The sequence below is a fragment of the Polypterus senegalus genome, chromosome 8, assembly GCF_016835505.1.
Source record: "Polypterus senegalus isolate Bchr_013 chromosome 8, ASM1683550v1, whole genome shotgun sequence".
In the NCBI taxonomy this organism is placed as follows: Eukaryota; Metazoa; Chordata; class Cladistia; order Polypteriformes; family Polypteridae; genus Polypterus; species Polypterus senegalus.
Genome location: NC_053161.1, coordinates 145,739,362 through 145,766,225, shown reverse-complemented (window position 1 = coordinate 145,766,225; position 26,864 = coordinate 145,739,362). Strand labels below are relative to the sequence as shown.

General features: G+C 40.3%; 1 protein-coding gene across 7 annotated transcripts in view; it reads right to left on the bottom strand.

Moving 5' to 3' along the window:
• The window catches only part of kcnc2 (potassium voltage-gated channel, Shaw-related subfamily, member 2), a 326,666-nt gene extending 307,307 nt beyond the window's left edge, over positions 1-19,359 (bottom strand). For all 7 annotated transcript variants that reach the window (XM_039761908.1, XM_039761911.1, XM_039761909.1 and 4 more), the window contains exon 1: positions 18,281-19,359. In XM_039761908.1, coding sequence (XP_039617842.1) covers positions 18,281-18,847 — 567 coding nt within the window. In that variant the 5' untranslated portion in view covers positions 18,848-19,359. The remainder of the gene's footprint in view (positions 1-18,280) is intronic.
• Between the last annotated feature and the right edge of the window lie 7,505 nt (positions 19,360-26,864).

The following is a 26,864-nucleotide window of genomic DNA, read 5'->3' as shown; positions in this document are numbered from 1 at the left end:
AGAAAAACTTAAGGTCCAAGGACAGACCCCAGAGGGACTCTGTTGATAATCTCACCCCACATGAAGCATTCTCCTCTTTTTTGTACTGTTTGTCTCCTGTCAGTTAATCAACATAAGTTCCGGTTTTGTAGGTTATCTCTAATGCCAACAACTTAATCTTTGGTGTGAGACATAGGCTTGCATCCTGGAAACAGAAACCAATTAAACTGGCCAATTAGACTGGTATCTGAAGATGTGGTAACTGTTGAGGTTGTAGGGGAGGCACAGACTTTTTCCTACAGTATCAGGTCTAAGGAAGGAAAGAATAAGCTTTGGATGGGATAGTCTAGTGAACGGCACATTCCCTCATATGGTGGCAAATCAGAATGGTTTTGCGGAAGGAAAAACTGGAGTGTCCAGAAGAAAATGAAACCAACATGACTGAGAAAGTGCATACTTCAAAACGGACAACAAATGGAGATTTGAACACAGAACTCTGGATTTATGAGGCAGCAACACTAACAAATGTGCCACAATGCTATCCAACTCTAAAACAGATATTGAGAAACTGCAAATGTACATTATATATAAAACGATTGACTTGAGAAGTTCATACTTAGTGCGTGTGCACATTCTAACAAAGAATTTACCAAAATGTTACTATTTTTATATTCTAATCAAAATATTTTCCTCTCAGTATGTTAAAGAATAGATGCCATTCCTCTGCTCTACTACATTCCTCTAAGCATATGGTACAATGATGAGGTTTAGAAGCAACAACTCAACTAAAAGGGATGTTTTTTAGCCCAGGAAGAGAGCTGATAGCTACTCTTGGGAAGACTAAGCACAAAAAAACAATCCTTCAGACGGTGGTGTGAAGTGCAGCATTAGAGTACAGTCCGGCAATTCAAATGTTGAAGATGAAAGAGACATCTGACAGGCATTTCAAACATGGACGTGGGAGAGCGCGAAGGGGATCAAATAGTGAGTCCAGAATAAGGATTATTACGTAGGAGAGAAGTGAAAGCGTTTGAAGATCGTTCCAAAGCAGAGAAAGAAACTGATAAAAGAAAAGGTTGTATGAAATAAATATCAAAGCTATCAAAAGCTGGCTGACAGACCTCTTTAATAGTACAGATATCATGCTCCACACTTGCACTCTTCACATTAGCAGGTAATGTGCGGAATCCTATACAACAAAATATGTGTCAGCATGATGACAAGAAAATCAATACAGTAAAAAATAAAAATTTATAGCACGTTAAATCATAATAATAAGAAGAATTACAGGAATTAAATATGTAAATATCCTTCAGCAGGATGCTCACATATTAATAGTAAAAATAATAAAAAAAATAAGAATTAAAAACAACTTTCTTGGCTATGTCAAAGAAGCATAGTGGCAGAAGCGAATGCTAAAGAAAAAAAATGAATTGATAAACCTAAAAAGTAATCAGCTATGTTTTCTTAACAGGCTGATTTGGGAGCCATGAGTTCTGAAAAATGACATGTGAAGTAAGTGCCATGTTATATTTATAACAAAAGAATTAAGTGGATAGGATTAGTATGCTTTTTTTTTAGAACATTAGAACAATCTAGATGATAGCAGGCCGTTTAGCCCAACGTTCCTATCCACTTAATTCTTCTAAAATAGTAACATCAAGTCTCAAAGCCCCTAAAGTCCATCTGTCTACCACACTGTTTGGTAGCTTATTCCAAGTGTCTATGGTTCTCTTTGTGAAGAAAAACTTCCTAACATTTCTGCAAAATTTACCATTAAAAAGTTTCCGTGTCCCCTTGTTCTTGATGAACTTGTTTTAAAATGAAAGTCTCGATCCACTGGACTAATTCCCTTCATAATTTTAAACACTTCAATCATGTCACCTCTTAATCTTCTTTTGCTTAAACTGTAAAGGCTCAGCTCTTTTAATCTTTCCTCATAATTCAACCCCTGTAGCCCTGGAATCAGCCTAGTCGCTTATTTCTGGACTTTTTCTAGTGCTGCTATGTCCTTTTTGTAGCCTGGAGACCCAAACTGCACACAGTACTACAGATGAGGCCTCACCAGTGCGTTATAAAGGTTGAGCAGAACCACCTTGGATGCACTCCACAGATCGTTCTACTGTATATAACCTGACTTTCTGCTGGCCTTCTTAATGGCTATTAAACACTGTCTGGCAGTGGATACTGTAGAGTCTGCTGCAACTCCTAAATCGTTCTCATAAGGAGTACTTTCAATTTTTCTACCTCCTTTTGTGTATAAATACCTAAACTTTTTATCTCCTACATGTAATACTTTACATTTACTTAGATTAAATTTCATCTGACACAAATCTGCCCAAACCTGTATGCTGTCCAAATCCCTCTATAATGATTCAACAGATTCTAGATTATCTATCAATCCCCCTATCTTGGTATCATCTGCAAATTTAACCAGCTTGTTACTTATATTCCTAACCAAATATTTTATATACAGTACATTAAATAGCAGCTGCCCTAGCATTGACCCCTGTGGAACAACATCACCTAATTCTGCTGAGGTTCCTTACACCATAACCCTATGCTTCTTGTGTCAAAACCAGTTCTGTACCCCTCTACACACATCACCCTAAACTCCCACTTTCTTTAGTTTGATGCCCAACCTCTCATGTGGCATCTTTGGCACCTTATCAAATGCTATCTGAAATTCAAGATAAATATCATCTGCTCCACTTTGATCATATCTTCTTGTTGCTTCCTTATAGAATTCCAGCATGTTGGTAAAACATGACTTCCCTCTTCTGAACCCATGCTGACTGTTCAGAAAAACTCCTGTGCTCGCCATGTGTTGTTCAGTTTTTCCCTTAATAATCCTTTTCATTAATTTGTTAACATGTTAAGCTTACTAGCCTATAGTTGCTTAGCTCTGCCCTTTCACCCTTTTTTTATAACAGGATAATACTTGCCATTTTCCAGTCCTTTAGAATTTCCCCAGTGCACATTGACTTTATAAAAATATGCATCAAGGATTTATATATGTACACGCTAACCACCATTTGGTCCTGATGATTTGTTTGATTTCTGCCTATTTAATCAAAGCAGCCCTTCTCTCTCTATAATTTCCAGATCATTCCTGGCTGAATGGCCTGTTCTTCTCAGGATTGTTCTAATGTAAAGTGACACTTGGACACATCATCAGTGATACTACCTGGGGTCCTCAGGTGTTTTGGGGTCTTTCAAAATCAGACATCCATACCCAGTCAACCCAACCTGGAGAAATCAGTGTTAATAATGTGGTGTTTTATATCTGTGAGTAATTTAGACTGATATGCAGAGATCTGGTCTCACTTTGACAATAAGGAGTCTTTTTATGTTGATCAGCTTCAAAATAGCCAAATTAAATAATGTTGTATAATAATAAAATGTAAAACCTTCCAAAAGGGTGAACACTATTATTAAGGACTGTATGCCTTGATTGAAACTTTAAGAACTGGAATTACAAACCCTGTGTATCTTCCTGATAGTTTGTTTAAAAATCTCAGTTGATATACACTAAATGAAACAATTACGACTGACAAAAAAAAGCTGCTCCACCACCAGACCATTAAATGCACAAATACGCAAAGTGTAGGAATCCACAGTCTACGTTCAAATCTGGAAAAAAGAAACATGAAATTAAGCAATGATATCAGCGCATATTAATCTATAATTAAGAGATTGGTGACCATAAATACCTGCAGGCACTGTCAGCTCCTACTGTTTTGTAATCCAACTTTAAAGCATAAACTTACACCACACTAATGCAACACAAAAGCTTACAGAAGGGCCTGACAAAGAACAGCGTCCCCCTACTTTTTAGATAAAGTAAATTCCTTAAAAACAGTTTATTTTAACAGCAGCTATACCGTCTGCACTTCACTTCAGGTCAATCACAAAAAGCTAACCATGTTTGGGCCTGGCCAGTACTTTGATGGAAGACCATCTAGGAAAATCATGAGTTGCTGCTTGAAGAGGTGTTGTTGAGGCCATCGGGGATGCTTACCCTGTGGACTGTGTGTGGATCCCAATCCCCCAGTGCAGTGTCGGGGTCATTATGCTGTAAATATGGAGCCGTCCTTCAGATGAGATGTAAAACTGAGGTCCTAATGCTCTGTGTTCATAAAAGATTCATGGACATCTTTCAAAAAGAGTAGGGTGTCCCCCGATGTCTTGGGTTAATTGCCCATTACGGCCTGTTTCATTTTGTTTCCTTATTTATCTGTTTGGCTAATTATCTCCATCACTTTTTCACTGCTTAATAGTTAATGTGTGGTGAGCTCAATAACACAAGAATCTCCCTGAAAGATTTAACACATTGGTAGTGGTTCGAGTGACTCCCCACTGTCTATGTAAAGCATTTTGACTGCCTAGTAATGTGCTATATAATTGTAATGAATTATTTAGTTATTGAAACTTTGAAAACAATGATTCAGCTTCATTTAGTTAATTTGCATTAAAAGCAATCAGTTATTGCTGAAAACGAATGGTTCACCCATTGAATCATTAAGGGTAACCATATATGTCTAATGGAAAGTGATCAGCAATATTTTAAAAATGATTTACACGTAAGAATCGTAACAAGTACATCTGTCAGGCAGATCACAGTTTGGTGTACTTATTTCCTTAAATGAAAAAGATCACCAAAGTAAATCACAGTGGAATGTAAAATGTCAAATTAAACAAGGAGTTCAGCAGATGATGTAAATTAGTTTGTACTGGCACAATGAGCCCACTTTAAAATATACCTATGCACTGAACACTTGTGATATTAACAAAGATTAAAGATTAAAGTCTTGATGAAACTCAACATCCATTTCCAACAGTCACAAAAAATAGCAAATTGGTAATGTCCCCACCACAGGTATGAAGTCCACAATAAAAATGATTAATGAAACTAAATAAATCACCAAGTTGTCCTTCATAGTTAGGGTCAGTTTATACTTTACACTCAGAACGGTTACTCTCGAGCATTGTGGCTGCCACGTGTACCCAGCATTCTTTTGACACGTCTTCTGAGCACATTGTCAGAAATTAGCTCAATTAATGTGCGAATTGCAGTACCAGCAAAAATATGAGTTGTGTGTGTATTCAAGATTTGGTACATGACGTCAACATCGTTGTTTACTATCAACATGTGCCGGTTAGCCGCAATGCAGCTCAAACAGGATAAATCTGCTTGCTTCGATGTTTGATGAACAGTTTGATGCAGTGAAGCAAATCATCAAACTTAAATGCTGACATGTAAATGTATTCATGGTGCTTTTCTTCATCCATTTCTTGCATTAGCAATACAAATGTCACATATTCCCCACTGTAATGACATGATACATTTAAAGGTTTCACACGCCATCTTCTGCACCGTCTTTTTTTACCTTTGCAACAGTATCAGAATGCAAAGAATTCTTATCTTTAACATCTTTCTTCCCTTACCTCACAACACTGCATAAATGGACGTTGTTTTCTCTCAGTGATGATTTCTTACACCTCCACCTGGTGGAATCTTCCAGATTTACTTAAAGTATTAGCACAAGTATAGACAGTACACTGCTTACGTGGCCACAGCGTCCTCAAGCTCATGTATTCTGTAGCTTTAAGTATATCCCCAGCCTTAGAGTCAGGCTAGTTAAATTACCAAAAGTTCTGTAATCATTCACCAAATTTAAAGGGATAGACTACATCATTCTTAACACCGAATTAATGTTTTAATAATAGAACATTTTCCTTTGTTAAAATATTTAATAGCTCATTTTTACATTATTCAATTGTTAATTTGTATTGGAAAGCTGCAGTCAATTTAAACCGAACACAATCTGATATGAATTGCATAAGTCAAAATGGAGTTTCCAGTGCCATTTTAAAAATGATTTAGACACCCTGTCCATCAGAGGCACATCAGACAGTTGGCATACAATACTGCAGTTTTAACTAACATTCTGGAGTGGAACTCAGAAAAGCAGTTGCAGTCTAGGAGGATTCTCGGGCTTGCTTTGTAATAGTTGAATAAGTCACATAAATTCCCTAAGTATAGAATTAAGAGACTGGTTACAATGAAAATCTAAAGGCACTATTGACTGTCACCACTGATTTGATCGATCCACACAAGAAGGCTCCAAAATGAGCTCTAATTAAGAAGGAGTGAGACACAACACACTCCCAAAGGGCAAAGTCAAAGAGTAGCTAGTGTCGTGAGTGATTTGAATTGAAAAAGTGCAATCAGACTATGTCTGTTAGGAGTATGACAGAGTGGAGCTGTGGCGAGAGAGATCATCTGAAACCAGGAAGGAGTCAGTGACATGTAAATCTAATCAATTTATCTTCTAAAATATACTATTACATAACTCTACATCTTTGTGGAATCTTAGATACAAGAGAAATAATGTGTATTCCATCCAGGCTGTGGAATAAAGGACCAGCGCTTTACCCGCATGAGGATTCTGGAGGGGGCATGGGAGTATGCTCAATTGGTCTACATCTGTTTTGTGGACTTAGAGAAGGCATATGTCTGTGTTCCTTGAGGGATTCTGTGTGTTTGGGGTGTGATTGCTGGTAGAGTATGAAGCTCCTAATAAGGGTTATTTGGTCCCTGTATTATCACAGTGACAGCTATATCAACATGTTTCCATTGGATATGGGACCCACAGCCAGGACTGTGCTTTGTCTCCTATCCTGTTTGTGATTTTCATGGACAGGATATTAAGGTGCAGCTGGGAAGTGGAGGGGGACCAGCTCGGTGGCCTTAAAATCGCATCACTGCTTTTGGCAGATGACATGGTCCCGTTGGCTTTATTGAGCTGGAAACTTCAGCACACATTGGGACAGTATCTGACTGAGGATGAAGCAGGGATGAGGATCACTACCTCCAAATCTGAGGTCCTCAGTAAGAAACTGGTGGACTGTCCTCTTTGAAAATGAGATGAGTTACTGCCTTAAGTGGAGGAGTTTAAGTATCTTGGAGTCTTGTTCACAAGTGATGGGAAAATGGATGATGAGATCAACAGACAGATAAGGATGGCAAATGCAGTTATGTCATTACTATACCATTTTATTGTGGTGAAGAAGGAGCCGAGTCAGGCAACGCTCTGGATTTACCATTTAATCTATGTCCCTAACCTTATCTATGGTCATGAGCTTTGGGTAATAACCAAAAGAATGAGATCACAGTTATAAGCAGCTGAAATGAGCCTTATCTGCAGGGTGACTGGGCTCTCCCTTAAAGATAGGGTGGGAAATGTAGACATCCAAGGAGGCTCAGAGTAGAGTTAATGACCCTGTGCATCGAGAAGAGTTAATCTTCTCCCAGTTGGAGAAGACCTAGAGCTCACAGGAAGGATTATATCTCTCAGATGGCCTGGTAACACCTTAGGGTCCCACAGTATGAGTTGGCAAGTGTGGCTGGGGAAAGGAATTTATGGGCCTTGCTGCTAAGGTTGTTGCCCCCCTGACCCAATTTTGGATAGGGAGTGGAAAAATGAACAAATTAATGAATATTCTTGCAAAAAAACTTAATGCACAGATGCTTCCATAAGGATAAACACATATTCATTAGGGGCAAGTAATTCCATTAAGTTAATAAAGCAACAGAAGGCCAGTTATGGATGCCTTTGCTTCCACCAACATGGTTGTATCTGTGACTAACAGTCAGAAAATTACTGATGGCCCCAGTACAGAAATAAAATATTTTTAAAGTCAAAAATAAAAATAAATAATGACACTAATAAAACCATCTAGATGTCCCTAGTATCATTCACAGTCAGAGTAGGACTAGGACTAGGCTAGGCACGTTACTAAAAGTTATATACTATACTCATTCACTTGATTGTATTCAAAGACAGAAGAAAAATGAACTCAAAACCGAAAGAGAAAAACCACACAAAAAAATCCTTAAGAAATTGACTTTCTTTTCTTCATCTGAAAGCAAAATGAGCAGAAACTAACTGGGGATGTGGCTTACTCTTTTAATGATTTTCGGGACGACTTACTCCCCACTCTCATGATCCCAAATAGTCTGAACCCTTACGAACACTCGATTATGTGTGACGACCTCACAAACAAATACCGAAAATAATGGTGAAAAACTAAATTAACAAATAAATAAATAAATAAGAATGGGAATAAAACAATACTCTTCATATAACAATGATAGTCACTCTCTATGGGCTGACTTACGGAGCTCCAATATGCTGCACAAGCACTACAGTAATGATTTTGGGCTTAGTAAACTCACAAGATCATTCCAAGCTCCAGTCCACACAATACGCACTACTTGTCATCCTAATTATAGAATAATTTCCTTTATGAAAATGTTGTTAAGTGTGACTCAACCTTGTAAATTGTTTGATCTGGTCTCAGGGAACATCTGGCTAAAACGTCTCATTGATGACTTCCTGAAGCAGGCAGCTGATTGAGTTAAAGGTTCTCTGGTATCATCACACTCTTCTATGACATCCTTTTGAAAATGTGCTGTTTGCTTGTTTGTTGGAAAAACGAAATGTGGCGATAATCCTTTACTTCTGCATGTTGTTGAAAAACCCAGTTCAGCTATCATAGCAAGTTAATTGTTGGAGTCAGTTCAGTACTAATTCCAATGAAAGGTATTATGGAAACACTTTATAGCAGGGACTTTAAGGGCTTACTGTAGTGCATAAATGGCTACAGCACATAACAGACAGTGGGTTCAGAATGTAATCAGACCCCTTCATTTTCTGTACACTTTACATTAAATCATTTGCCATTTTTATTCATCAATCTGCACTCGATAATCCATAATAACAAAGTGAAAATATGTTTTCAGAAAGGTTTTCAAATTTATTAAAGAAAAATCAAAAACTGAAATCTCTTGTTCTAATAAGTATATAGACCCTTGGCTGTGGTCCCCCAAATTTTGGTCAGGTGCCTCATGTTTGCTTTAATTCTCCATGAGATGTGTCAAGAATGTGATTGGAGTCCAAATGTGGAAAACTGAAATGATTGGACACACCAACCCATGTATAAAAGGTCCCACAATTTGCACTACAGGACAAAAACCAAGCCATGAAGTATCTGTAGACCTTTGTGGTCAAATTGCATTGAGGTAAAAATCAGGGTGAGACTTGTCTGTGTAAACTGAGTAACCAGGCAAGAAGGACCCTGGTCAGTAAGATGGCCATGAAACCAATGATCATTCTAACAAGAGCTTCAGTCATTATATGCTAATGTAGGAGAATCTGTCAGAAGGACAGCCATCTCAGCAGCACTCCATCAATAGGGTGTTTATGGTAGTGTGGCCAGGCAGAAGCAATTTTTTAGAACTATGACAACTTGCTTGGAGTTTGCCAAATGGCATAAGACTCTAAGAGCATAAGGAGAAAGATTCTTTGGGCTGGTCAAATGTGTGGGAACAATGAAGGCTGCCAAAATACAGAGAGGCCTGAGAAGAAACCCTGATCCAGAGTGGATATGACTTCAAACTGGAGTGATAGTTAACCTTTCAGAACAACAATAATCCAACACATACAAACAAGATGGCACTCCATTGACTTTGGGACAAATCTCAGACTATTCTTGAGTGGCCCAACCAAACCTCAGACTTAAACTCCATAGAACAAATTTGGATAGACCTGAAGACGGCAGTTTTCCAATGTGTCCCATCGAGCTTGAATGGGATAAACTGTCCAAATCCAGGTGTGCAAACCTTGTAGAGAAGTACGTCCTTTCTGATTTTTATGGAGTTTGCAAACCATTATAAAATCATGTTTTCACTTTGTTGGCATGGATTAAGAAATTCCTAATTGGCCCATTTAAAATGAAATCTACAACACAAGTGTTCAGAACATGATGGGTTGCGAATATGCTGGATTATGTGAATTTCCCCTTGGGATTAATAAAGTATCTATCTATCTATCTATCTATCTATCTATCTATCTATCTATCTATCTATCTATCTATCTATCTATCTATCTATCTATCTATCTATCTATTTTCTGAAGCCTGTTTTATTAATGCTGCAGTAAGTGATTTAAAAATTAAATATATACAAAACCCCTAACTAAAATGAAGTGCTACTTTACAAGCCTTAAGATCAATGAACACCTTTGTTAAGGTATGCACCTATTATTGTGTAGAAAAGTGAAATTTTTCATACCAGCTGACTAACTTCATGAATTTAGGCAAGAGGAGAGACATTTATTTCTTACTTTTACTTTACTTTTGTTCCTTAGAAGTATGTACCTTAGTCCACTGGAAGAGAGGCCCATTTGACCACATAGCATCATAACTTTCCAGTCCTGAGCCAAAGCACACAGCAGACTCACGTGACTAACTGGTACGTTCTCACCTAATGGTCATGACCTCACTCAGTATGTTTTAAAGGCTTTTTGAGGCTAAATCCATAGCTAAACAGTTATAATATTTTCATGACATTAAGCACCTCTAGACCAGATGCTCCCTAAGTGGCTCCAGGAAATGAATCATACATCAAAATGCTCCTGAGTTTCTTTAGAATTTGAAGCACATTATGCTGTCAGCTTTTCTTTCCAATTTCAAAATTGACTAAACTAGTCATTTTTTGTTTTTCATTCGAAAGAATGAGTTAGCCCCCCGTGAGCCTCTTTTGTCCAACTTATTTTCTGTGCCCAATCTCCCGCTGCATGCTGCAGACCTCCATCAGAACAAGATGTAGACAAATTTAATCAGGTCAATGACCAGACTGCTCTTTTGAGAGAAGCCCTCAGGTTAATTATAATGGACTCATTGTCCTGTAAACCTCCACACGCTGAAGCCCCAAAATCTCTTACTGCTCAGCCATCTGTTCATTCTGTGCACAAACGGTTCCAAATTCAAATCGCAATGTATAAAACCTAAACTTGGCGTAAAGCCACGCACATTTCCACGATACCTCATAACCTGTCGTACGCAAGTTCTCTGCTCGATTTTGCAGACTGGTGGCACCCAGCGTCAAAGCAGTGCTACTGTTCCTGTGTGGTTTATCTTTCTTTTTCAGATCCTCATCCCTGACGTGGCTTTATAAATATACTGAAATTAACCGCATATTGTTTATTAGTTTAATACATCTGATTGTAATTAACCAGTAACAATATAATGGTCCACGGAATGGTCAAACTATTTCAAATACCATAGCTGCTTTAGCATTGTTACTCTCACTGCACCTTCTTCTTCTTCTTTCAGCTGCACCCGTTAGGGGTTTCCACAGCGGATCATCTTTTTCCATATTACTTTCACTGCACCACTCGGAACAGCTGATCGGAAAGAGAATTATCGATATACAGCATCAAGCACACACTGCCTCAGTCATGCTTCCTATTTGAACTGCTTCTCACACGGCAAACGCTTCAAAACCTTTACTGTACGGACCTTGCGGTTCAGAAACAGTTTCATCCCAAGAACTATAAATGCAATCAATCAGTCCATCAACTGCTCCTTGTAGAACTGTTTGTACATATAAGTACAATTACCTCACGGTAAACTTGCGATACAGTTATAATATTGCACAACCTGAGCCACTTTATAAAGCGCGTATTTACATATGATGACGATATCATTTTTAAAATGAAATGCAGCAAAATATGTTTATTATGTTATACTGATAAAACTTTAACTTCATTTAAATAGTCTATATTGTTAATAATTAAAGGACATGGTGTCGCTACGCTAGCAAGGATCTGGTGCTCCGTTCACGGATTGTTCCTGCCTCGCACTGTATGCTTTACTGGGACTGGCATGAAAGATAGAATAATTAAAAATGTACTACGAAGATATTTCAATGTTCCTTAAAAGTTTTGAAGAATCGGCGCTAAGCTTACAGGTGGCTTAATGTCTATTACAGAGCTGATTGTGTGGCGATTGGGTATTTGGAGAAAGAAAAGGAAGGACAGGAATTGGGGGTTAGTACGTTTGAAAGAGACAGTACTGCTGCAATAAATTATTTCATCCAAGGTCGTGCACAATCACTGCACCACCGTGTTCCCATGTTTAATAACATGCTTTATCTCCTATCATGTAAATTATATCAAGTATACATCTCAGTATTTTAGTTATTCAGAGAGCTGTAATATCATGAATGTAATGGATTCTGTGTCCTGTCGGAGCTATAGAAAGCCGGTTTAAGAAGCACGTAGTGATTCACACACATAGAGCACACAGAAGATCACATACAAAACAAAGCATTTAACGTGCTACTTTAATTATGATGGGATTTGAGAAACTAGTAAATTAAATGATTTTGAATTGATATTTATCATGTTCTACTTTAATGACAAAATAAACTATGTGATTAAAGTCGAAATTTCAAGATTAAAGTTGACATTTTGTGCTTTTTTCCCACTGTGTGCCTATTTTTTTTTCTCTCTACCCTAATAAGCTTTCATATGACACTCAGATGGTGGGCTACGACTCGCCTTTTCACAGCGACTTTGATATGCGACTTCTTTTTTATTTCGGGCACTGTGCGACTTTGTGAACTTGAGCTTTTGAGTTTCTCCGACACTCTATGTCACTCGATCAACTTCCTTTTGTTGTTTATACCACTGTTTAAACCAACAAATAGTACGTTGTACTCACTGAAATTGTTCTATTTTTCCTCGTGGTTTTGCCATTGTCTTTTCAAAGAATGCTGAGCTTAAGGGCTATTTATATTGATTTACATATTCAAAGAAGCGTAATTCTGGAGGAGTTGGGGTGGAACAGCAGGCGCGTGCACGTGCGTTACTTTTCACACTGATCAGGATTTATGTAGCGGAAAAACGTGAAAGTTTACGTACGCACAGATTTCTGCATCTGGATTTTTTTGTGCGTATGCACATTCCCACTTTTGTGCTTACGCCATTTTATAGTGTGAGTTCTACATATGGCGTTATACATGAGGCCCCTGATCTCCCACACTACACTTCTATCTTAAAACCTTCTCTTGAACTTCCCTACAACCAGCTTGTCATTCCACCTGGTAAAGCCCCCTTGACTTTGCTCAATTGGTGGACTGCCCTCCTTCTTCTCTACCTCTCCAGAATTCCACAAAGACTTTTATTATTTCTTATCAGTCACATCTATCAGAACAGTTGGTGCCACTTACCATAGAGTGCTAACAGGTCTGAAAAGTTTAGTATTAGCAATTGAATAAGTTATACCAGGGGCATCCATCTCCACTTCTGGAGGGCTGCAATGGCAGCAGGTTTTTATTCTAACCATTTTCTTAATTAGTGAGCAGTTTTTGTTGCTAATGTAAATTTTGAATGACTTTCTAATTAAGATACAGACCCTTTGCTTCTTTCTTTCTTAATTAGTTGCCAAACAATAATGAGACAGAAAATGAGACAAAACATGACCAGCTAACCAGTGTCATCCATGCAATATCTGTAAGTAAAGAAAGTTGAAGGCCTCAGTAATGTTGATTTGCTCAGGACCACCAGACATTCTGATGATGCTCCTAGAAAAAAGAAAATCAACAATTTTGAAAAAGTTTGCTGAAGCAGAATGAGAGCACCATCAATCCATGGAATTAAATAACGGGTTTAATTGACAAGAATCGGCTTCTAATTAAGAAACTGGTTGAAGAGAAGCTGGGTGCAATTTCAGATTCCAGCTTAGATGTTTGCTTTATTTTTTGTCATCAGTCAGTCAGTGTCTAACCCGCATAGTCCTGAACACGGTCATGGGGGTGCTGGAGCCTATCCCAGCTGGCATAGGGTGCAAGCCAGGGACAAGTCCTGGACAGGGTGAACACACACACACATGCCCAAACCACACACTACTGCCAATTCACTTAAACTGCATGTCTTTGGACTATGGGAGGAAGGTGGAGCACACCCATACTGACACGGTAAGAACATGCAAACCCCACGCAGAGGGACCCAGAACACAAACCCTGGTCAACATACTGCGAGGCAGAAATGCTACCACTGCACCAATCTGTTTGCTTTTGTTTGGCTGCCATTTAAGGAAAGACAGAAGCAGTCGAAAGGAGGAAGACGTGAGGAGCATGCACCACCGCACCCACCACATGACAAACCACCTCAGGATCCCAAATTAGGACCCCAGGGCAGCTGTGCAACAGGTGACACCTCAGCACCACACTAGTTTAGATGGAATGAAACAGTGTAAGGTTTTTTGTGGAGGCTAGAGTGCCAATTCTGCCACAAACCCCCAAGGTTTCCTCCTCAGGTTGGAGGGCCTGCTTGTAGGACTGAATGCAGACTAACGTCATACCTAAGACAGAGGAACTGCAGGTTAAGGGCCTTGCTCAAGGGCCCAATGGAGTAGAGTCACTTCTGGTGTTTATGGGATTCAGATGCACATCCCTAGCCTCAGAGCCCCCAATCCACGCCAAGGAGTTCAGAGGAGTGAATCTTAAAAACACAAGACAATTAAAATGAAGGGATAAGAAGTCAGTTAACAGAACTGATGAAGAAGGTGGCAGGAAGGAAAAGCTGCCTCTAGGACTGGAGTTGGACACCCCTGTGCTTTACCAATTCTTATGTGCAATAGGAACGAGATAGAACCCCATTAAGTAATAATAATAATGATTAAAATAATATTACATTTCATAGCACCTTTCCCATGTTGACATTCTGATTGGTTCTCTAAGACTGCAATAAATACATTAAGCATTCCAGCCTAATCCCAATAAATCTTTATCCTTCAATTTTTAAGTGTTCAGGAAAGCTATGGTTTTTAGGATTTTTGAAATTTAAAACAGTACACGCCATTATATTAATAAAATATATATTTATTGTTCCTCTAAGAATTAAATAAATAATGAAACTCTGCTGCTTTATTTTGAAAGCTAACCTTGAACTAGAACTTAACACTTAGATAGTTACATAGGTAGACAGAAATATATTTGTCCCAGGGGGAAATTTGACTTTTTACAGAAGCTTTGTAGATAAAAAACACATAAATAGATAAATAACTATACATATACACCCACACTATGGTCAAAACACACAAGGAAACGTTTTACTTGGCTGTCACAGTCACAGTGAGGTATTATGCAGGCGTACTATTTCCAGCCAACGTAATTTGTTGGAATTAACCCGGCACTAATCTTAATTCACTAAAATAAATACGTAAATCAATCAATCAATCAACCAGTCTCCAAAAGGGTGCACATTAACACGGGCACTACATAGATGAGCGCGTTTGTAAAAATTAAAGAATACTGAAAATAAATTCATTGAACATCGACCCTCTCGTGCTCTGACTCGGTAAGAAATCGGAACCCTTGTGACGCTTTTAAGGTTCGGTAGTTTCGATTATGAACGACACAAATATAGAAGCAATCGTAGGAAGACAGAGTAAAGCCTCAAGGTCGGGACAACACACCCTCATACACTCGCACACCCCCAAGCTAAGAGCGAGACTCACTGTGCGGGTGCGCCGCGTCTGAGCACGAACGAGTTCTGACTTCGGTGATTCACTCGCTTCGCACTTCTCTAGACGCTGAGCTGGGGGGGTATGGGATTCTGGCAACAGTTCAAAGATGATTTTGAAGTCCTTGTCGTAGTTTAGACTAACCGAGAGCTCAGAAACTGCTGATTGCCAAGTCTGTGTTAGAGGTGCGCGATTGTTAGATCACAAAACCTCAATCACGTAGGTTTACAGTCGCCCGCTTCTTCTTTTTTATATATTGCACATGGCAGTTGAAATACCCTCTACAAGTGACAATAATGACACTATAGATCTATATACATATAAAACAGAGGATTACACGTATAGGCATACAAACTTGTATTTATACAGGCGGAGAGAAAGATTTCACTATTTCAGAAAGGAGCCATGCATGGATTTATCGTGCACATAGGCATGCACACGTGGAACTTATAGATAGATAGATAGATAGATAGATAGATAGATAGATAGATAGATAGATAGATAGATAGATAGATAGATAGATAGATAGATAGATAGATTTAGGGGAAACACAAACGTGCTTCCTGTATAAATGGGACGCAAGAAGGGAAGGATCCGTGCAACACGTTTTAATTTTAATAGCGAATCCAATTGCACGGCGCCTATTCTCCAGTCCATTCAATGCAATATCCACGTCCTCGCCGCCCCCTCAACGGGTTTCCATAACAACCAGGATTTGAATTTCTATAAACTTCTATTTTTAGAAACATCACTTCGCATGAAACTTAGACGCCGAGTATTGCCCATGAAATGTCATCTTTTATCATTATTTACAAGCGGCTCGATCGCCTTAATCCGTCTCATTTAATTTCAGCTGGAAAGGCAGGGGATCGCAGCGATTCTGGAAGATTACTTAGCCGTTGCATGGAGTCGTTTTTTTGTGTGTGTTTTTTTTTTTTCTTTTTTTTCAACCCAGGAGATGATCAGCGTCTCTTCACAAATGACGATGCTTATCTTTGCACTTCGGTAGCGCGTGTTTCTACTAAATGTGATGCAAAAGTGTCTGACAAGATCGAGACGAGCGACGATGCTTTGGGAGGATGCTGTATGTTGTTTTTGATGGCGCGTGGACAGAATCTGGAATGCCTGCTATTGGGTGTCCAGTATTACAGACACGAGCTGGCCATTTTTCCAAAAGCTTATATCTTCGAAAGGATATTTTGATTGTAAAGAACGGGGAAATCTACGGCGTGATCCCAGTAAACATCACAATTAACGATAAACTTGATAGTCATCCGCACCCCCTAAAACGGATTATTAAAAATGGAACTTGTCTAAACGTCTATGTACATTTAGACATATTTGACCTCTGATAGAGGCGGCATAGTCTTCTAAGTCCAATGCGTGCGGTTCAACACTTTCTAGCGGTAAAGTTTAGGAGTAAGGTCACGTTTAGACGCGCCTGACTTCAAAGTCTGCCTGCGGACGACTATATCAAGTTTTACCAACACTCTTAGTGTAACATCGCATGAGGAATTTGCCGTCTGTTTCAAACATCTGCAGTTTATTTCATGGCAGGTGATGACGAGAATGGTAATGATGTTTTTCTACCTGTCAAGTCAGGTTACGATCACGATGATAAATAAAACCATTAGTTTCTTGCTGGAAATTCTACACGATCACCTTAAAATATGGAGCACAGCGTGTGAGTGAATGTCTACACATCATACCAGTACTTATGAGATAAGAAAAAAAATGTACAAGATGCTTTCATACTAGGCATAGCTAATTTTTATTACAGTGTGATATACCCTCAACAGTGAAAATGAATCAAGAAATAATCTGGAGAGGAGAATTGCGTAATTTGGTGTATCGCTGCGTGTAAAATCGCAAAAAAACGTGCAGTTAGTGCTTTCTAACCTTTTCTGAGGTGGTCCTGTTCTTAATTTACCCGGATCGCTACAATATGTTGAGTGTCGGCTGATTTCATTATTACGCGTTTTTCATTGTAACTTCATTTGGGTTTGAGATGTTTTTATTTGCCCTACGTTTAACATTTTTTTCTTATATGTAAAAATTATTTTTCCTTCATTATAAATTATGGGATTCTATACTTTGATAAATGGATTCTTCTGTTTTCATTGATGCATTGATACTTTATCATTTAATTGTTCAGTGTGTGTTTAGATTTCTGCTTACTCTATTGCGTGTAAACAGTGCCTTAATAGAGACGAGACGAGCCTGATAGGTAAATTATTGCAACTAAAAGCTCAGTTGATTGGTTTACTAGCTTTATGGGACACGTCTGGAGATCAGTGCGTTCACGTATGCAATTGTATGGGGAATATTATTGTATTTATGAGCGCTTTGATGAAGCGTGAACTTGTAAACAAAAATTGTATGTTTGGGGCTATAAAAGGTGTATGTTGACTTTAATGTATCGTAAGTTATAAGGAGAAAAGCAAGAATTCAAATACCACTTCTAACAGTACTGTTAGTATCAGTATTAGTATACCTCTAGAGAATGCTGCTTAATAATAAAGTCCGTGGCCGTCTTTTAATTTGCGTTAAGGTGCACACTTCCTATTTTGTGCTATGTGTATGGAAGCGCCCAAGATGAATTTCGCCTCAACACATTTAGTATACAGTCTGAAATATCTGTACTGCTCTACCCGTACTTTATTGAGGCTGTCAAAGTGAATTCATTGAGCTACATGAACGCGCCCTGCCCTTCGAGTAATGAGCGCCCAATCGCGCCTGTTTCACTGGCTGCTTCTCGTTGGTCTACAGCCGCGCACACAATGTGCGCAGGTAGAGATACACGGAGAGAGAGCTCGTCAGCATGCTGGTAATTGTATCTCAACTAACTTATCTTGCTCGGCCGTTAATGCTTTTTAAACTTGATTGTTTTAATATACATGGAACCGATTATCAGCAGCCTTACCCTTGCTGCTCTTGAAGAGTAGGGGTCCTCAAACAGCGCCCACACCAGGGGCTGCCACTTTCTCCAGCGGCTGACCTTCCCATCAGGTGAAACCACGTCCTCGATGCCCAATCTCTTATTCAAGTCTTCGTCTTCCCCTTCGGCCGCCCCCGGTTCCCCACTGATATCGAAGATATCGAGCGCTTCCTCGGCGTCCCTGTGCTGTCTGTAAGTCATCCAGCAGCATGGCTCCACGTCGGTCTCATCTATACCCCAGAAAGCCAACTCCTCTTCGAAGAGGGGTCCACAGACGTCTGCTGGGCAGTGGAGTTTCCCCGTGCGGTAGTAATTAAGCACATAGGCAAAAACCCCCGGGTGGCGATCGAAAAAATACTCATTGTTCTTCGGGTTGTACTCGATGTAGCCGGAGACTTGTTGCTGCTGGTCCACTCCGAAGTCTGAATCGGGGTCGGCAGCGAGCAATGCCAGCCGGGTGCCCGGCAATGTTTTCAACGTGTTTCGGTACGTTTCGTGCCTGGTGCCTCCAACGTTGAGGATTATCCTTTCGTTGTCGTCGATCTTGCCCATCGCTCCGAATCAGACATGACTTGATAGGGAAAACAAGGTGAGGGGAGATTGAAGCTTTATCAAGCTTGCCTTAAATAAGAATTAAGTGTCCAACCAGCGCAGGCAAAGCCAGACACCACATCAAAAAAAGAAAAAAGGCACAATACATTTGGGTTTCTATCAGAAGCCACCCAAAGCTCTTCCCCAAGCTATGCGCGGCATTTACAGATGGCTTGGTGGATGCATTATTGCAATAACTTTTTTTCATAAATTCGTTATGCTTAAGAGAGAGGGAAAGAGAGAGAGAGAGTGTGTGCGTGAGAGAGAGAGAGGGCGCTGAAGCACCTAAGTGCGAGCGCGTGATGATAAGCTGCTCTTCCAGAAAGAGCAGCCGCCTTCCCTGCGCTCTCCCGGCTCCTCAGAGCCGTCCCCTCTGCCTGTCTGCTCGTGTTGCTTCTCATTCAGGCAGGTGAAGTCAGACGGAATGACAGCGCTCTTCACTATTGATCAGTCACCTTCGGTTGTTATTTCACTTATTTATTTATTTCCCTTTCCCTCCTCCACCTCTGTATGCAGAAAACGCTCAGCCTTAACTGCCTGTACAAGGGATCGCATTTAGTTTTTATTTATTTTCCCTTTTTCACCTTCACACTGCAAGAAACATAAAGAAAGAGAGAGAGAGGGTGGAAAAATGAATCCAAGGGCGCACCCTGTAAAATCTCGGTCACCTCTCACTTGAGATGACAATTGGCCATAGTGAAGGCACGGCGGAGCGGAGCCTTAAGTCGCCTACTCACGACTCTGAAGGTCGTGTGCTTGAATGCACATCCCAAGAAATCAATCAACCTTTATCTATCTATCTATCTATCTATCTATCTATCTATCTATCTATCTATCTATCTATCTATCTATTACCGAATCCTATAATTCCAATTTTGTTTTTGAGGATCTATGACAGCGCATGAGTTATGATTGGTTAAGTAGACATCATTCTAAATATTTAAGGGGGTTTTCATTCTGTTATATTACGTTCTGCTTGACAAATACAGGGCATTTTTGTCAGTTCAAGGAGGTATTCCCGCACGTTTCAAGTTACGTGCGTGTTTCGAGCGCTTGCGGAGCTGTTCTTTCAGCACTTTTTTCACGCCTCTGTTTTCACAGCACTAAACACATTAGCTGACGCGGGTCTATCTTTTTTCTTTAAAAGTCAGTAAAGCTGCTATTTTTTGCTCTCTCTCTCTCTCTCTCTCTCTCTCTCTCTCTCTCTCTCACACACACACACACACACTTTCTCTCTCTACTCTCTCTCTCTCAAGGACTGCGATATGAGTTCTCCTTCTCCTTCTACAGGTGCTGCCTCCGACAGGCTGCATAAAATGAGTGGCGTTTCTCTCTGTACAACATGTAAACAGAACGGCGATGTCTTTTTGGACATGTGTAAAATACTTTGATGACAAATAAGGTCAGCCTAAAAGCTGGCAGTTCATATTTCCACCTTGCAGTACATGTCAGTGCAGTCTGCACATTCTTCTTGAGACACTATAGATCTTTTACCAGGCGATTTTCGTAAGGACATGCACATTACGTTGAATGGCGACTATGGTTCATTTAAAGAGGGGGGGCTGTGCATATGATTGAAACCTATGATGGACCACCAACGAAGCCAGGATTGAACTTAACATTTCTTAGTTTCTGCCTCTCCCACGCTCTTAATAATAAAGTAGGACTAATCATCTGTCAGATGGATACTAATTCTGTGACATTAAAAAGTGGCAATTCATACATTAGACAACAGCCTGTACTGTTATGCCTGCTCATGTGATCATTTTAGATCTTCCAGTAGTGTCTTCTGTCTGTAGCCTGCTTCAGTTTCAAAACTTGCTTGCTAGCACATCAGGTGATCTAGGATTGTGATGTGTCAAATTATACCTACACCAGACTCTGTGGTCAATGGGTCAATATGATGGGGTAACATACCTGCTGTTCACTTTTTAGCCTTGGAACTGCAACAGAAGTAATGCTGCCATATGATGATTTACAAGCAATTGTCAGATATATTTGTGATAGTTATAATGTAATTGGAGGCAAAAGGTAAGGTCAGTCACTATGAAAGTTGAACAAATGTGAAAAATAATGAGAACGAGAGTCATTACACATGTAAATTTAAAATCATTCAACAGCAATACTGTACATATAAAATGAGGAGGAACCAAAAGAGTTAGAAACTTGTAATAATTTTAGTATACAGCTATAGAATCTATCACTCTATTGTGATGGATGGCTGGGGCTCTTACCCAGCAGAACGCCTCCATGAAGGAAAGACTAGGGGAGAAAGCTTGTAGGGGGCAGAACCTCCCCCAGGATGACAGAGGGAAGTCCCCCTGGCTTGGTATGGTGCCACAGGTTTGGAGCATGGAAGCCCAACCCTCCTGGGGCCCAAAGCCACTACCAGGGGGCACATGGGGACTGCAGGACTGCCGCCACACACAGAAATATGCCCGTTAGGAGATTATGGGACACCTGGGGCACTTCCAGGTACTCTATGAAAGGAGCTGCCTCACTCCATTCAAGGATGATCTATCTATCTATCTATCTATCTATCTATCTATCTATCTATCTATCTATCATATAGTGCCTTTCACATTTATCTATCTATCTATCATATAGTGCCTTTCACATCTATCTATCTATCTATCTATCATATAGTACCTTTCACATCTATCTATCTATCTATCTATCTATCTATCTATCTATCTATCATATAGTATCTTTCACATCTATCTATCTATCTATCTATCTATCTATCATATAGTATCTTTCACATCTATCTATCTATCTATCTATCTCTCTTGCTGTCTGTGTGTTGCTCGATTAGTGCTGTCTGGGGTGGGCGTGTTTGAGTCGGTGGAAGCCGACGGGCGTCAACGTCTCTGTGTAAGCCTCTTTTTTTTCTCTTTTTCCTTTTTCTTAGAGATTTGTTATTGGTGTTTTTTTGATAAGTTTTTTTACAGTTAAGACGCGGCTTTGGCGGTTATCGCCATGGCCGTGTCCAAAGGGCGGGCACCTGGTTTGTTTCCAAAGGCGTTTGAAAGTCTTTCACGCCGCCATGGCGCTAAGGTCCTGGTGGACCCTCAGGTTTCTGCCGAAGCTTGTGTGATGGGAGTAGGGAAAATAGTTGGTTATAAAAATGTTCTATCAGCAAGCAGAATGAATAAGGCTGTAGTCGTCTTTCTAAACGACGAGTCTCTCGTAAATAAACTTGTTGAAGAAGGGGTTGTTATAAATGGCGCATTAGTTCCTGTCCTGCCGTTATCAGCGCCTGCGAAGAAAGTTATTGTCTCTAATGTTCCACCTTTCTTAAAAAATGATATTTTACTAAGGGAATTGAGACGTTATGGGCAGATTATGTCTGATATAGTGCTTATTCCCCTTGGCTGCAAAATGCAGGAGTTAAAACATGTGGTCTCCTTTCGGAGACAAGTTTATATGATTTTAAATAATATAAATGAAGATCTAAACGTGGCCCTTAGGTTTAAGGTGGAAGGCGATGATTATGTAGTATTTGTAACTTCTGATTCAATGCGTTGCTTTAACTGTGGCAGAGCTGGACACAAGGCGGCACAGTGCAAACATGAGCCCGTAGTGATGCCGGCCGGCTCCGCTCCGGTCAAAGAGAACACGGACGGGTTAACGATGAAAACTGCGAGTCTGAGTATGAAAGTGAGGTGGAGAATATGGAGAAGGATGGGTCTGAGTGTAATGAGCGGTTGGATGGAGCGGGTGTTGTGTGTGATCGGCCCGAAAATTTTCTGTCTAAAGACGCTCCAGAGAAGAGCGCGCTTCTTGTTGCCGAGGATATGGCGGCTGAAACTGAAAGTGCAGCGAGTAAAGTGAGCACAGAGCCTGAGACCAGTAGCAGTGAGGGGACGACATTGAACACTCTTTCCGAGGGAGTTGCGCCAGTTGCCTCCGCTGTGAACGAGTCTCAGGCATCCGATGAAGCTGCACAAGTGCAGGCTGCTGAAGACGCGGTGCTGATAAAGCCTATCCCAGAGCAAGCCGTGGAAAGGCAGATGAATGAGAGGCCGATGGATGAGGTGTGTGAAGTGGAGAGTGGGAGTGCAAGTGTGAGCGAGAGGGATGAGATTTTCAAAGTGCCCCGTCACAAACGAAAGATTAAATCAGAGAATACTAAGTCGGCAAAGAAAAGCCTTGTGTCCAGCGAGCCATCCAGTGAACGCAGCAACTTGTTCAAGAGTTACAGTGACTGTGACGTGGGCGACAGAGAGGATGAGGGTAGTGACACTGACACCTCCGTGAGAAGCGAATCCTCTTCAAGATATATACTGGGAGGCGGATACAGCACCGCAAGTATACGGTATTTTTTAGAATTTATTGAGGGTAAGAGAGGGGTTAAAGTGGAGGAGCACTTCCCAGACGTTCAGCTCTTCCTGGTGTCAGCACAGAGGGTGATGCGCAATGCCGTGCAGCTTGGCATGGACCAGAAAGAGTCAGTGAGACTAAAGAATTTGATCAGTAGGGTTAGGAAATCACTGCTTTAATCAGGATGGATTTAGTCCTACGTTTCTTTTATTTATTTGTGTTATGTATTTTATTGGTTACTCCCTTATATCTTGAATTAATGGAATCTTTTCATATTGGGAGTCTGAATGTGAACGGGTGTAGGGGAGACACAAAAAGGGCTGCAGTTTTTGAGTATTTAGAGCAAAAAGGCCTTCACATTGCACTACTTCAGGAAACACACACTGATATTAAGAATGAACAGGACTGGTTACGTGAATGGGGGGGTCAGGCTGTGCTTAGTCACGGATCTCATGTCAGTGCTGGGGTAGCTGTGATGATTTCTAAAACTGTGAATTTAAAAATCACTAATATTAGTGAGGTGGTGGCTGGCGCCTGCTGGTGGTGCAGATTAAAGATGGGGATCAAGACCTCGTGTTAATTAATTCATATGCACCAACAAATGGTCGAGAGAGGATCTGTTTCTTTGATTCTTTGAGAAGAGTGGTGGAATCTTTTATTAATGGGGAAATTCTTCTACTGGGAGGGGATTTTAATTGTACTGATAACGCTCAGCTTGATCGAAATGGTACTGAGCCACATCCAGCTTCTGTCAGAGTATTAAATACTTTGTTACAGCAGTCAGATCTGGTAGATGTATGGCGGATTAAATTCCCTACAGATAGACAATACACCTGGGTCAAAGGGGTGGCGCATTTCTATGGCACGGTTAGACCGGTTTTACTGTTCAAGGCATCTTTTAAATTCAGTCACTACTACTTATATCTGTCCTTTCGGTCTTTCTGATCACTCTCTGGTGGCTTTAAAGCTCACCTTTTCAAAAAAACCTTTCTTTAAGTCTTTCTGGCAATTCAATGTTTCCCTGTTGGATGATTCAAACTTCCTTCAGTGCTTTGAGTTTTCTGGCAGCAATGGACCCTCACTAAATCCAAATTCACTTCCCTCAGACAATGGTGGGATGTCTCAAAAGTTCAGATTAAAGCTTTCTGCCAACAATACACCCAGCAAGTGACGAAGAGGAGTGTGGAGCATATGAAAAGCCTGGAGGAGGACATCACTGAACTACACGCCACTCTTCAGAACAGTTTTGATAAAGACAATTTTGAGATTTTAACAGCTAAGAAACATTCACTGTCTCAACTTCTGGAGTTGCAGGCTAAGGGAGCTTTAGTGAGGTCTCGCTTCCAGAATCTCAATCACCTGGACGCACCCACAAGGTTTTTTTTTAGTCTAGAAAAGAAGGAAGCACAGAGTAAGACAATTCATATGCTCCTTGACACCGATGACCAAGAACTGTGCACTACAGGGGAGATAAGAGACTTTGCTGTCTCTTTTTACACAAATTTGTTTAAGGATGAAAGCATTGATGAAGCTGCCATGTCCGAGTTTTTGGAAGGTTTGCCAACAATTTCAGAAAAGTTCCGATTACATCTGGATACCGAGATCAGTCTTCAAGAACTCTCTGACTCACTTTCTAATCTGAATGTTGGAAAGACTCCGGGGATTGATGGGATTCCAACAGAATTTTATAAGCAGTTCTGGCATTTGCTGGGACCGGACATGCTTTCAGTTTTTCTGGAGAGTGTAAAGGTTGGTGAACTACCACTGAGCTGCAGGAGGGCGGTCATTGTTCTGCTACCAAAAAAGGGGACTTGTGCCAAATCAAAACTGGCCCTGTGAGCCTATTGTGCACGGATTACAAAATCTTTTCAAGGGCCTTGGCCAACCGCCTGAGGAATGTGATGGACTCCATAATTCACCCGTGTCAATCGTACTGTGTGCCTGACCGCTCCATCCATGATAATATATTTGTATTGAGGGATGTTATCTCAGCCTGTAATCTGTGCGGGGTTGATTTAGGGATTCTGTCTCTAGACCAGGAAAAGGCTTTTGATCGAGTAGATCATCGATACTTGTTTTATACACTGAAAAGCTTTGGATTTGGGGAATATTTTATAAATATGATCAGGCTCTTGTATACTAATATTTTTGGCGTTTTAAAAGTCAATGGTTCTTTGAGTGCCCCGTTCTCAGTAAAGAGAGGAATACGACAGGGCTGTGCCTTATCTGGAATGCTCTATGCTTTGTCAATCGAACCGTTTTTACGTCAGATAAGTCACAAACTGCAGGGCGTGAGTTTTCCTATGTGCCCAAATGTTACTTTTAAATATTTGGCTTACGCTGATGATGTCGTCATTTTTGTCACGTCAAACGATGACATTAAAATGTTAATCTCATGTCAACAGATATTTGAGAGAATATCTTCAGCAAAATCAACTGGGCCAAAAGTACTGCTTTTTTACTTGGATCCTGGACTGCAAGTTCACCACCAGATCTGCCCTTAGAAATTAAGTGGGACAGAAAGTGTTTTAGATATCTCGGGGTGGTAATGGGTGCTGAGGGGGTGGACAAAAGTAATTGGGAAGGATTTTTAGATAAAGTAACAATGCGACTGAACAAATGGAGGTGGATTGTGACCAAGCTGTCTTACAGGGGACGAGTGATTGTGTGTACAATTTGATAGCTTCTATGCTTTGGCACAAACTTGTGAGTGGGGACCCTCCTCCTGGACTTTTACACAGAATCCAGAAACTTCTGGTTGATTTTTTTTGGGTTGGCCTGCACTGGATAAAACAAAGTGTAATCTTTTTACCTTGGAAGAGGGGTCAGGGGCTCATTGACGTTGTCTCTAAAGTTGCACAATTTAGACTTCAGGCTCTGCAGAAAGTTTTTTTTGTTTCTCACCCTCTGAGTTGGAGAGAGCTGGCATTGGGTTTCTTCCGCCGAGTGGGAGGCTTACGTTTTGATAGACAACTTCTAGTGATGAACATTCACAAAATGGACCTGTCCAGCCTACCCCATTTTTACAAGGGAGTCCTATTAACATGGCACTTTGTTTTTAAAAGAAACTTTGTTACATCTGGTTGGTTGGCTGATGAGCCGTTAGTTTACAACTCTGTTTTCTCATGTCCTCTGTTGTTCAGCGATAGTTTTGTTAAAATACTCATCACAAATCAAATACTTACACTGTCCCAAATTTACGATGAGAGCAAGAAGTCTTTTATTGACCCAGCAGAGCTATCTTCAATACTGGGGGTCAAGTCGGTCAGAATAGTTCAGAGTTTTTTATCATTCATGGCCAAAGATTATCATCGGCTGAACAACTCGATCAGAGCAACAAACACGGAGATGGAGGTCTGTCCTGCTGTTGATCTGTCCTCACTCACTGACAATACAATCGTGACATTCCATAAAGGGGAAGTCGTGAGCTTTAAGTCTCTGTCAAAGGGGGACCTTTATAAATATTGTATTAAAATTATACACTTTGCAGCACTAAAAACAGTTCTTGACACGCCATGGAGAGACAATCTGGGGGTGGATGGTGGGAGTGCACCTGCTTGGAGGGAGCTATATAAGCCCCCAAGTAAGAAAAGAACGGCTGACCTGCAATGGAGAATTCTGCATGGGATTGTCGCTACAAATTCTTTTTTAAAAG